This window comes from Lynx rufus, unplaced genomic scaffold (assembly GCF_022079265.1).
Source record: "Lynx rufus isolate CCGP_SWC_20201006 ecotype Redwood Valley unplaced genomic scaffold, mLynRuf1.p SCAF_21, whole genome shotgun sequence".
Classification (NCBI taxonomy): Eukaryota; Metazoa; Chordata; class Mammalia; order Carnivora; family Felidae; genus Lynx; species Lynx rufus.
The window spans coordinates 2,410,396-2,423,745 of record NW_025814836.1 but is presented as its reverse complement, the minus strand read 5'-3'; the positions used below and the strand labels follow the sequence as shown (position 1 = coordinate 2,423,745).

The following is a 13,350-nucleotide window of genomic DNA, read 5'->3' as shown; positions in this document are numbered from 1 at the left end:
TAAAAGATAAAAATAAAGTCCTGGACAACTATAGCATACGATGTAGCAGGAAGAGTGTGCCTAATCTGAGTTAGAATATCCTATGTACTCATATTATCTTTGATAGAGTAAAGATTTTATTACTTTTAAACCTGACAAGCCTCAGGAAACTTCATTAAAATAACTGATGGTGAGTATTCAATACATTTAATTTTGGATCTAAAATGAAAGGGGTGGGAATGAAGGTAGGAGAATAGTGTACAAATCATAAATACTGTGACAAAGGAGAAAGGATAAAATGAGAAAATGAGAAGAGGAAGGAGAGAGAAAGGGAAAAATAGAACTACTTCACTGACTGTTATAGAGGTAATAGGCAAAAGAGAAGGGAATTCAAAACATCCAAACCAGACAGAAAAATGTTTTCTAAAATCAAATCCAAAAATAACAAAGAAGACATACCAGACAGAGAAAGTTGGGACCTGGTACCAAAATGAGTCTTATCATAAAGGTAAAGGAAAATATTTTTAAATAGGTTCATAAAGCAGAACCCAACTTTATGTTCTATTGAAGAAACTCCCATAAAACCCAGTGATCCAAAAAGGCCAAATATAAAAGTAACAACAAAGATATAGAAGGTAAATGAAAATTGGAAGAAAGCAGGGTTTGAAATTCTGGCATTGGACAAGGTAGCAATCAGGCATCAAGTAAACGAACATGACAAGCCACAACCACAAACAAAGATATAACAGTTAGAAGATCCAGAAATACTCTAAAGAGTACAACCATCAGCTACACAAAGCAGAAACTGCAGGAGATGAAGGAAGACAGAGATATAAATACATACATATGAGAAACTTTAACAAACCAATATTAGGACAAAGTAAATCAAGAGAACAAAAAATAAGTAAAGGTAAAAAAAAACACTAAACAGTAGAATGAGGTAGGACTTATGGATATATATTGAATATTAGTTTCTCATAATTAAGAATATACTTTCTAGGGGTGCCTGGGTGGCTCAGTCAGTTAAGCATCTGACTCTTAGTTTCGACTCAGGTCATGATCTCAGGATTAGTGGGTTTGGACGGCGCATCAGGCAATGCACTGAGAGTATGGAATCTGCTTGGGATTCTCTTCCTCTCCCTGTCTCTCTTCTGCTCCCCCACTTGTGCTCATGCTCTCTCTCTCAATAAATAAATAAATAAATAAATAAATAAATAAACAAACTTTCTTCTCAAATAGACATGGAATGGCAAAATTAACTATTTATTAGGTTACCCATTTGTATTAAAAATATCGGCAAATTTTTAGAGTAGAAATTTCATGGATAGTATTTTGGTCATAAGTAATAAAACCAGAAATTAAAACAAAATTCAAAGGGCGCCTGGGTGGCTTAGTTGGTTAAGCATCCAACTTCAGCTCAGGTCATGATCTCACTGTTTGTGAATTCAAGTCCTGCATCAGGCTCTGTGCTGACAGCTCAGAGCCCGGAGCCTCTTCGGATTCTGTGTCTCCCTCTCTGTTTGCCCCTCTCCTGCTCGAGCTCAGTCTCTCTGTCCCTCTGTCTCTCTGTCTCTTTCTCTCAAATAAATAAAACATAAAAGAGTTTCAAAAACATTTCAAAAAAGTCTCTTCCAACTGGAAATTTAAAAATTCTTCTATTAACTAATACTGGAATGAAAAGGAGACATAACAATTGCCAAAATTAAAAAAAAATCAAATGTAATTAAAAATTACATTTAAGGGTGTACAGGATACACTTAAAGCATATCAGAGAAAAATTCATATTCTTAAACACTTATATTAATAAAAATTTAAAAATGTGAAAGAATTAAATTCTCACTCAAAAAGCTAGAAGTAGAACAATGAAATAGACCAAAAGAAAGCACAAGGTAAGTATAATAAAGATAAAAGCAGAAATTAATTATGTAGAGCATTTAGAAACAGTAGATCTAACTAATGAACCCAAACTCTGGTGATAAATAAACTGAAATATACAATCCATTTAAGGGATAAAAAAAGGAACACACACAAAATAAGAAATGATACTATATATACAGAGGCAAAAAAAAAAAGTCAAAACAAAAAGAGTACTTTAGTACACCTTTATTCAAAAACATGGAAACAAGGGTGCTGGAGTGACTCAGTCAGTTGAGCGTCTGACTCTTGATTTCAGCTCAGGTCATGATCCCACAGTCCTGGGATTAAGCCCCACATCAGGCTCTGCATTTAGTATAGAGCCTACTTAGGATTCTCTCTTCCTCTTCTCTCCACCCCTTCCCAACTTGTGGATGCTCTCTCTCTCTCTCCCTCTCTTTCTCTCAAAATAAATGAACAAACATTTAAAAAACACACAGAGGGGCGCCTGGGTGGCGCAGTCGGTTAAGCGTCCGACTTCAGCCAGGTCACGATCTCACGGTCCATGAGTTCGAGCCCCGCGTCAGGCTCTGGGCTGATGGCTCGGAGCCTGGAGCCTGTTTCCGATTCTGTGTCTCCCTCTCTCTCTGCCCCTCCCCCGTTCATGCTCTGTCTCTCTCTGTCCCAAAAATAAATAAAAACGTTGAAAAAAAAATTAAAAAAAAATAAAAAACACACAGATATAATAGACGATTTCTTGGAGGAAATACAGTTTACTGCAATTAACCTCATTAAAGATAGACAGCTTTAGCTTAAAGATGCCATTTTCCATAGGGGGAAAAAAAGAACTTTATCAAAATACTTCTACACACACACACACACACACACAGAGAGAGAGAGAGAGAGAGAGAGAGAGAGAGAGAGAGAGGGAGGGAGAGGGAGAGAGGAGCCAGGTGTCTTCACAGGAGAATTCAACTAAACTTTAAAAGACATATAATTCCAATGCAAAATAACTTGTTCCAAAACATAGAAAATAAAGAAAAACTTCAAACTTTATTTTCAAGTGTGTAAGAATGGTTTAGTAATAGGAAATTCAGTATTATTATTCACTGTATCAATAATCTATGAAGAATAATTTGATTGTCTCCACTCATGCTACAAAAGCCTGACAAATTTCAACATCCTTTCCTGATTTAAAGCAAAAACAACAATTCAAAAAATAGTTAGCTGTGGGTCTCTCCTTATTCTCCTTCTATCTGTCTCCCATGAAGATATCCTACAGGCTTTCCATTATTATTTGGGATAAGAAATTTCCTCCACTATTTCCTTTACTCTTTATCATTATATAGAAAATATTAGCCACTGCAAGTAGACAAACAAAAGCTATTGGAGGTATAAAAACTGGGAATGGGAATATATATATATATATATATATATATATATATATATATATATATTAGCTCAGTCCTCTAGAAAGCCTCAAAGCAATGGTTCAGAACGATTAGATCTTGTTTTCTAAATATCATTCCCAATTAAAAGGAACCAGGAACAGATTGTGGGTTCAAGGGTTGGAAAAGAAAATTATGGAAAGATCTGGAAAATCTTGTACTACAAAGTAAGAAGGTGCTCGAAACCATATTGGGGATATAGAGGACATAGTAAAAGGAGTCAGGAGTCAGCTTAAAGAGACTCTACTCTAAATCTTGGATCATATGAGAATAACAATAAATAATTACAGTAATGAATTAAATGCATTGAATAAGACAAGAAACCATGAGTCTATGCTATAAATAATAAGAGGAAGAGGGAAAGTGCTTTCTTATAGCATACCAACTCATAAATGTAGAAAGAACAACAAAATTACCTTTTACAACTAGCAGGCAAGAACCATCAATATAAGCTAAACTAAAATAGTTAAATGTTTTCAAAGAATTTGTCCCAAAGAATAGTTAACCATTCAAAAAGAAAAGAAAAACAACAACAACAACAACAAAGTAACTTCAATGGAGAAACAGACAGATAACAATTTAACCACATGATCAGCATGATCCATAATAGGACAAACCAACATTATGTGCTTCTTATGTGATGCACTGAGAAAAGCAACATTATTTATGTCAGATTTCTGCCAAAAAATGCATCACTTGATTCTGAACATGAGAAAACAGAACAGAGATCCAAATTAAGGTGCATTCTACAAAATCACTTTCTCTACTGAAACTATCAATGTTATGAAAGACTAAGAAAGGACAAGAAATGTTCTAGATTAAAAATAGACTAAAGGGACACAATAAGTGATAAACACTGTCACCCTGAATGCGATCTTAGGGTATACAAGGGTAAATGCTATTGAAGATGTAATTGGAACATTAGTAAATTTCAACTATGGACTGTAAATTCTATCATATTGAATTTTTGTATTATTTTTATCAGTTTCTTTTTTAAGCTTGTGGAAAATTTGGAGTAGATAGTTTAAAATTTTGGGGTAAGCTTAGTTCTATGGAAATGCAAACAGCCTAGAGCAACCAAAGAAATAAATTCAAAGTACTAAAAATAATACTAATATTAAGAACCATTTTAAAGCTTTAGTAATTTTAAAAAGTGTGGTAATGGTGCAAGTATAGACAAAGAGATTGAGAATAGAGCCCAGAAAAAAAAGATGCATTCATATATGTTCATCTGATTTATGCAAATTTAGTGGGAGAAAGATGGTGTTTTAAATAAATCATTCTAGGTCAGTTAGTTGTCAGCATAAAAGTAAATAATTATTCATAAATAAAATCATCCACTAACATTAGAAATGAAATCTAGACCTAAAACACGAGTTTTTTTCTAACACTTGTAGAAGAAAACATGGTAGACTATATTTACAATGTCTGAGTAGGCAATGGTTTATTGCATAGTACACAAAGCATTAATGTCCACAAAACACTATTCAGAGAAAACTGAGGGTTGATGGGGGATGGGAGGGAGAGGAAAGTGGGTGATGGGCATTGAGGAGGGCACCTGTTGGGATGAGCACTGGGTGTTGTATGGAAACCAATTTGACAATAAATTTCATATAAAAAATAAAATAAATAAAATACATTGTTGAACATAAAAAAAACTATTCAGAGAATAGTTAAGGCAAACTACTGACTGAGAGAAGATATTCATCAAATGCACATTAAAGGACTCATATAAAAATACATAATGAGCTTCCATAAACAAAAAGAAGATGAACAGGCTAGTTTTAAAATGGCCAAAAGACCTGAATGACAGTTCATAAAATATTATGATGGTTAGTAAGAATTTGAAGGAGCGCAGTGAAATTAAAATTGGAATAAAATATCAGGATGGTTATAATTAAAAAGAGTGATATGGCCACATTTCACTGAAGTTATGTATGGACCTCACTCATAGCTAATGGTGGTAAAATGATACAACTACATTGAAAATCTATTAGTAATATTTATTATCACTAAACATATACCTTCTAAAAATTCCATTTTTTAGTCAGATAACTAAGAGAAATAAGCACATATGTCCACCAAAAAACATGTACCAATATATTCATGTCAGCTAAATAATATGTAGTATATTGAACACCACAGTGGAAAACCATGTGCAGCAATAAAACATAAGGAGTGACTGCTACATGCAGCAACATGGATACATCTTGCAGACACTATACTGGGTGAGATAAACCACATGTTAAATAGAACATACTACATGATTCTATGTGAGCTTCAAGAGCAGGCACAGTCTACTGTGACAGAAGACAGAATAATGTTTACCTAGGGGTAGTATTGACTGGGAAGATGACCCAGCCACTGGGAGGGAGCACCTGGAAAATGTTCTATATCTTTATCTGGATGATATACACATGCTAGTCTTATACATATGGAATATATATGTGTAAAAAATTCATTGAGCCACAATTTTAAGATGTGTGCGTTTTGTTGCATGTGTTCCTTTGATAATATTTTAAGTGTGGTGGAAAAGTTGTTTTTAACAGCTATGAAACATCATAATACAATTCAGAAGTATAATTTTGAGAGCAGGAGAGATTTTATTTAAACGCAACGTCCAGAAGCAATAAAGAATAAGATGTAGAACTGATGCAGTGGACCAGTTATATTCAGCACAGTGACTCGCTCTGCTCCTTTGCGCCTGTAGGAGGTGAAGCGAGGCCATGAAAAAAATCCTTAGACGTATTTCTGAGAAGCCGCAAGAGGATTCCTAACCAAGGCAGCCAATCTGGCCACCTCCTCGGGTTCCTTCCCGCCTCCTGCAGAGATGCTGCTCAACCCACACTCCGCACGGGCCAGCCCTGGTCTTTCCCCGGAAACCTTGAGTCTGGATCTGATGCAAACGCTCGAAACAAACAGCATGCATTGCTAGATGTTCGATATTTACAGAAGTGTACGTGCTATGGATCTCCAACCCTTACTCCTTTTGTTACGTTTTATTTTCCTTTCTTTTCCTGTGATTTGGGATTGAATGCAAGTCCCGCGCGCCTAAGTGGAACTGTCAGTTTCTCTGGTGCTGAAGATGGAGAGAGCTGAGGCAAAACAGTGAATACCGCGCATGCTCTGTAAAGCATCTCTCTCTCTCTCTCTCTCTCTCTCTCTCTCTCTCCCCTCCCTCCCTCACCTCCTCCCTCACCCTCCTCGCCACCCTTCATATCAAACTGGATAAAGGAAAATCAAAGCCTGAAAGTTTGTTCTTTGAAGATTCTAGATTTTGGAACTTGCATTTGGCTTTTACACTTATGCCCAGAAGGCTTGCCTTGGATTTTCTTTCTTCTCAATTCAGGTTATTTATGAGAAAAAAGGAAAATAAAAGGAGAAAAGAAAGAGAGGGGTGGGGGGAGAGAGAGAGAGAGAGAGAGAGAGAGAGAGAAAGAAAGAAAGAAAGAAAGAGATTGTTTTGTTCCAGACCACAACATGAGAAGGGGGGTTTTGAAGGTAAAATGTTCATGTCTACCAAGCTGATCCACTAAGTCTAATAAGTGGAACAAAGCATTCCAAATATCAGAAGATCTCAAGTTGCATTCATTCATAATAATACATTGAATATATTCAAGAAAGAAATAGGATAAACAACACAGGGATGTAAAAAGAGCATCACATTTTCTTTTCCACTGGTTGAGTTGTAAAAACTTAACAGGATATTTATCATGATACTGATAATTAAAAAAAAAACACTCAACTATTGGTCTGTTTTTATTTTTTTATTTTTATTTTTTTAAATTTTTTTAACATTTATTTTTTTTTTTTGAGACAGAGAGAGACAGAGCGTGAACAGGGGAGGGGTAGAGAGAGAGAGACACACAGAATCTGAAACAGGCTCCAGGCCGTGAGCTGTCAGCACAGAGCCTGACGCGGGGCTCGAACTCACAGACCATGAGATCATGACCTGAGCTGAAGTTGGACGCTTAACCGACTGAGCCACCCAGGAGCCCCTGGTCTGTTTTTATTATAAACAATTTGTAAGCATTTTACTTAATCTCAAATAATAAAGAATAGAGCAAGGACTCTAAAACTTAGTTCAAAGAAGCAAACAACAATTGTGCACTGAGCTCCTACTCATCTGAGAGGCAGCATGACATAGTGATTAAGACTGGGACATTGGAGGCGCACCTGGGTGGCTCAGTTGATTGAGCATCTGACTTTTGATTTTGGCCCAGGCCATTATCCCAGGGTCATGGGATCAAGGCCTGTGTCAGTCTGTGTGCTGAGCATGCAGCCTGCTTGAGAGTCTCTCTCTCTCTCTCTCTCTCTCTCTCTCTCTGCCCCTCTCCCCTGCTCACGCTCTTCCTCTTTCTAAAAAAACACAAACAAAAAAAACCAAAAAAAAAACCTTAAAACAGATTCTTTTTCTCTCTCCCTCTGCCCCTCTCCCTATCTTGCATTCTCTTTTTAATTAATCAATCAATCGATCAGTCAATCAATAAATGACTGAGACATTGGAGCTGACTCTCTGGGGTTTAACCTCCAGTTCTCAATCTGTGTGATCTTAAGGAAGTGACTTAACTTCTCTATACTTTTCCCTCCATCTTTGAAATAGGAATAATGCAGTGAGTTAAAAATGAGTTCATCTACATAAAGTCTTCACATCAGCCCTGGGCCCCTATTATGTTATTAAGGTCTGTTGATTACTTTGACTTGTGTTTCTTATTGCTGTGTTAAAAATTGAGGGTCAGAATTGTTTCTTTACTTGTAGTTTTTCTCACAGCACACAAACTATGTGAACATTTGACATATTTCTATAAGCAATTAACAAATGGTAAGTGGTTATCTAACTGATTTTTAAAGTGTTCATATGTGTGACAGAGAAAATTAGAGATTAGGGCAGGGTATGATAAAGGCTCACAATCCCCCGAAGCTCAAAGATGTTCTGGAGGTGGAGGGATACAGGAATATTGGGTGTCTTCTTAGAAAATAAGACCTGAATAGGGTCTGTGCATTTAAGTAGGAGAGATGTGGCAGGCAGAGGAAGATGTCAGAAGGAGCCCTGAGAAGGAGTGAGCTGGAGTGAGCTCAAGGCCACACAGAGACAGGGAGATGGCAATGCCAAGGTAGCTACAGCTCCATTGTTAAAATCACCAATGCTGCCATCACCAACAACTGCACTCCATGCCATTGTATGACCACGTTCATATTGATGAACTGAAAATAGTGGAGAAAACACCAACGTTCAATTATTCTTCTATATATTTTATGAACAAAAGTATTTGACAATATTAATGAAACAGTTATCATACTCTTTCATAATTCTATAAGTAGTAATTCAAATATGAAATACTTTCTAAGAGCTATTTTTGGCAGTACAAAAGCAAACTTCTTAGTGGACTTATTCTAGGCTATGGTAACATTGTAAAGATTGTAATACATAGTGAAAGACTAGCTTTTGGCGTGATTATCACAAATGAGAACATAAATGCAATTTTCTGTCTTTGGGTAGTGAAAATACACTGAATGAAGTGCTCTTCATGGTTCAATAAAACAGGACGACATTTACTTTTTGACTTAGGGTGAGTCTTTCTCCTACATTTAATTGTGTGTGTGTGTGTGGGGGGTTTCCTCCACCTGTTTATTGTATGTGTTAGGATGGTCCATATTGGGAATGCTTTTTTCTAAATATCCCTAGGAAGCCACTTTTTCACAAGATCTTAGTAGTGCATAGGAGCTCAGTAGACCTAGCAGGGCATGTGCATGGAAAGGGCGCCTTCAGCAAACCTTTTGCTATGGCTACCTAGCTGAAGACACGCGGGGAAGGACAGACAACAGTCGGTCAGGGAGCGCGGGAGAACCACCGCGTTTGCTGAGAAGACAGAAGGAACGTACTGCGTCGGACTCGGGGGCTCACTCTTAACCTTGAGATGCCAATCCCTGGGATTCTTCTAAAGGCTTCCTATGGGATCCCCAGGCCTCCCCTCCCCCGCTGAGCCCCGCCCCCTCCCCGGCCTCAAACTCTGAGTCCATTCAAACCTTGCTTTCTTCGCCGCACGCGTTGCCAGGCGTGTAATAGGGGAAACTCCTCCCCGCCGGGGCCGCCTCGCAGGCGCTGCCAGAGGAGCGGCCGCCTTGCTGCCCCCATCTCCGAACGTGCGGCGGCCGCACACCGAGCGCAGAGCCCACCGCCTGTGCACCCGCGCGCAGCTCGCGGCAGAGGGGGCAGCGCCGCGCGGGGCTGCGGCGCGGCGGGATTAGGGACTGCTCGAGCCCACCCGCTCCCGCCACCAGGCTGTGCTGACCCGGCGCCCAGGCGGCTGGAGGCGGCAGGCGCGCGGCGGGCAGCGGGCGGGGGCGGCGCGCCGCGGTGGCAGGGTGCCCCGCGTGCACCCCGCAGAGCTGGGCGCAGACCCGCGGGCCGTCGGGGGCGCAGCGGCCCGCCCGAGCCCACACCTGTCCGGCCGCGGTGGCCGGGAGCCCGAGTGGCGCCGCAGTCAGTGGCATCAAAGGCAGCGAGGGAGGGAAGAGCCCGCGGAGGCGAGACCCGCGCTCCGGAGGAAGCCGCGCCTGGCTGGAGGCCCCAGACCCTGCTCCCCGAGCTCCACCGCACCATGGCCCCGAAGCTGCTCCTCCTCCTCTGTCTGTTCTCGGGTTTGCACGCCCGGTAAGTGGCGCCCGGGCCCTGCAGCCCTGGAGGCTCCGAGCGGGACGGGAAGGCGGCGGGGGGCGCTGTCTGCCGGCCAGGAGTCCCGGTGCGTCCCGCCGTCGGCTGGGCTGCGGCATAGCCCCGCTGGGGCCGGCCTGGGGGAGACGGAGTCCGCCTGCATCTCACCTGTCCCAGTCTCCCCTTTGACAGGGCTATCTGCCTCTCCAGGCTGGGCGGCTGCAGCCTTCTCTGCAACCAGGAATGTGGGGACTCTGAGATTAATGGGGCTCTTCTCTTGAAGCTTTTCGGATATGGTGGTTTTAAGGGGTTTTGAAAACCACTATCATAAATGACCGGCGGTGTGTACCTCCCATTTACCCCTCTCTACAAGTGTTCCAGGGGTTCATACAAACACATTGACTGACGTTCTGTATAATTTCCATCACTCTGAAATTTCCCAGGACTAAGAAGTCATGATTTCCTAGCTGCCTAGTTTAGATCACACTGGCAAAGAACATCCAGGCTGGAGGCAGGCAGAAGAGGATTGGAGCAAGGGAAAGAACCCTTCTTCTCAGAAATGATTCTCCTCTCCAGGTTCTGCAAACGCATACTATACACACGCACCCCTTCTAGATGAGCCAGTTTTCACATACACAGACATACACACTTACTCCCATAAAGCATGTTGATAATTGATTATAAGGCTTTTCCTGGCAACTGTAAGACATTATCTTACCATAAATACCCATAACCTGCATCCTAGAATAGCAACCAAATAATGGGAGCTTAGAGACCTCCAGGAAAGGATGAAGATGGCTCATGAGGGTGGAAGGACAATGGGACCAGAGGGGTTAAACCCTGTTGCTGTAAATATAACAGGATATTCTGGGTTTGGTTTCTTTAGTTCTGTCTCCTAGACTAGATCTCTGGCCCAGACTTTGGAAATCAGAGCAGCTCCATGCCTCTCCCCCTATCCCCATCCCAAGAATCTTGGGACACCCACTTCCCCAAAACACTCTTGTTTTGACACCTCTTTATTTTCTGTATCTGGAAGCTAGAGAACTAGAGAGCCTTCCTATGGGCAGTAAGTGCTGCAAGTGTCAGTAGACGATGACAGGCTTACATTTTCATTCATGTGAGGAAGGAAGGAAGGAGGTACATTAACAAATATTAAAAGACGTAATAGGAGCCCCAGTCTCACTCCCCACCTTTGGCAGGGGTGTTTGGCTCTGAAGAAGAAAGCCCTGGCCATCCCCTCCGTACCATTATCCCCACTAAGAGGTGAAAGTGTGAAAGGCAGATAGTGTGCCAGAGACTGTCAACTGGTGACTCACAGGCAGCTCTCTCCACCAGGCATAGTACTCATTGGGCCTTTCAACTCCAGTTTCTTCCCGTCTAAGGAGAGAACTGGGGAAGGAAATGGAAGCCCACTTTCTGAAATTGATTCCGCCTGGATGTATCTCTGTCTAGAGCCAGAGAGACCAGCAGATAGCACCAGGCATAATGTAGAATTCTGAAGTATATAATCCAGATTTGAAGTCATATCCACATGATCTTTTCTGTTGCCACAAACTGGATGAAGTGACCTATATTTCAGAATTAGATCATTAATTACAGATACTTTAGATTTATAGATACTTAATATGCTAAAAGGAAAACTGCTCATTGTCCTCATTAGTTTATGGTCTTAGGAAGTAGGAAGATGTCTTAGTATCTAACATGAAGCAGTCAGGTTTCTAGGGAATTCCCAAATACATGTCTAATTTCTTGGGATTCTTCATACTTAAATTTCACCAAGGCACATGTAATGATTTTAATATGTTCTATATCTTGGTTCATTCCCTGGACTTCAAAATAGAGGTTGTATATCAATTGCAAGAAAATCCAAATTTTAAACTAATTATATTGCTATACGCCTCTCCTTTGAAAGTGTCTTCATTCTTTGAATGGGTTTTACAGACATGTAAAATAATCTGATGACCAGTGTCGTCTTTCATAACTGTTATTAATGCTGAGAGGGTTCTTGTTTGCACTCTGGAATGCCCTTCTGGTGTTCAAAATCCCTGGAAAATGTTCTAACAGTGTGCTCTGTGGTGATGGCTTGGCAACTCCATGGAGAGAAAAGCACCCTGTTCAGACACCCCATGGATGTGCTTATTATGCATTAGAATGCACTAAGTCATGCCTGGAGCTTGGTGATACCTTGCAGACACTTAACTGATTTCTGAGGTTTAGGAGCTCCTTTAATATTTAAAAACACTATTTTTAGTCTCTTTGTCCTTCTAGTCAAAGAGAAGGTGTAAGATGTGAAAATAACATCTAAAAATGACGATACATTGCTGGTTTGTTTTTAAGAAAAAGCTAATTGCAGTTATAGTATTTAGGATCCAAAATCCTGATAACAGAACACTCGTAAAGATTATATATAACCCACTTAGAAAAGCAGATCATTCGTGTTTTATTCACATTCTAGTGGGTCCTCTGAGATGAGATTTGGTTTTCATCAAAGGGAAGATTTTCCTGTGGGGCTGGTGGTCTGACATCAGCACTGTGAGGCTTTTATTTCATTCTCTGAAGTCCTGCAGCAAACTGACGGAAGATCAGAATTGGGAAAAGCTCAGTGTCAGTCTCTAAGGAGACAAGGGGATCTCTGCCCACGCTTTGCAACTGTGTACCCCAGCCCAGCCATCAAGCTGTAGGTCCTGGTTGACCTCCTAAAGGGGTGGGAGAGGATGCTGCTGCTTTTCCTTCCTCCTCTCTCCCACTCTCACCTGCCTTGGCCTCTAAGGAAGACGCTTATGCAATTTCAGGAAAACCCTCTCCTCACCACTAGAGGGAGAATTAGGCTCATTATAACACCTGCATTTGAAGTAGTTAAAAGAATTTTTCAGAAACGAAGGCTGTGTATATATAGAGAACTGATGAAGAGTTAATGTTCTCAATCTATGTACATATGACCATTGGGGCAATAAAAAATAGCAGAGCACGAAAAGCATAGTCTGGTCTGTGGAGTGAGCTGTCTTTGGGGGTGGGGGAGGGGACTTCAGGAGAGGGGTAAGAGAGAAAGGGATGGGAGGCAAAGAGAAGAGAGAAAAGAGAGAAAGAGGCAGAGAGACAACAGAGTGATAGAGGAAAGGACTGTGGCTGAGTTGTAACATGTCTTGAGAATGTTATATGTGATTCTGCCAAGGTGATCTGTCCCTCTGTCCCCAGTCTCCCAAATGGTTTTGCTGTGGAATGAATTGCCAGGTCCTGTGGGCAATGATTGCTTCTAGCTAACCAAGTCCTACAGAGCCTACTTCAGCCTCTCTTTTTTTTTTCCCCAACACGATATTCCTGACAATATTTCTGATAAAATATTCTACAGTGACATTTTAAATTCTATATTGTTATTTGTAAAAGTTCAGTTTTACAAATAATGAAATGCAACAT

The 13,350-nt window shown here is 40.7% G+C and overlaps 1 protein-coding gene across 2 annotated transcripts in view; it reads left to right on the top strand.

Annotated features, from left to right (window-relative positions):
• The first annotated feature begins 9,883 nt into the window (after positions 1–9,883).
• Positions 9,884–13,350, top strand: part of GABRG3 (gamma-aminobutyric acid type A receptor subunit gamma3) — a 748,263-nt gene continuing 744,796 nt past the window's right edge. For both annotated transcript variants that reach the window (XM_047086712.1, XM_047086711.1), the window contains exon 1: positions 9,884–9,936. In XM_047086712.1, the coding sequence (XP_046942668.1) occupies positions 9,884–9,936 (53 nt within the window). The remainder of the gene's footprint in view (positions 9,937–13,350) is intronic.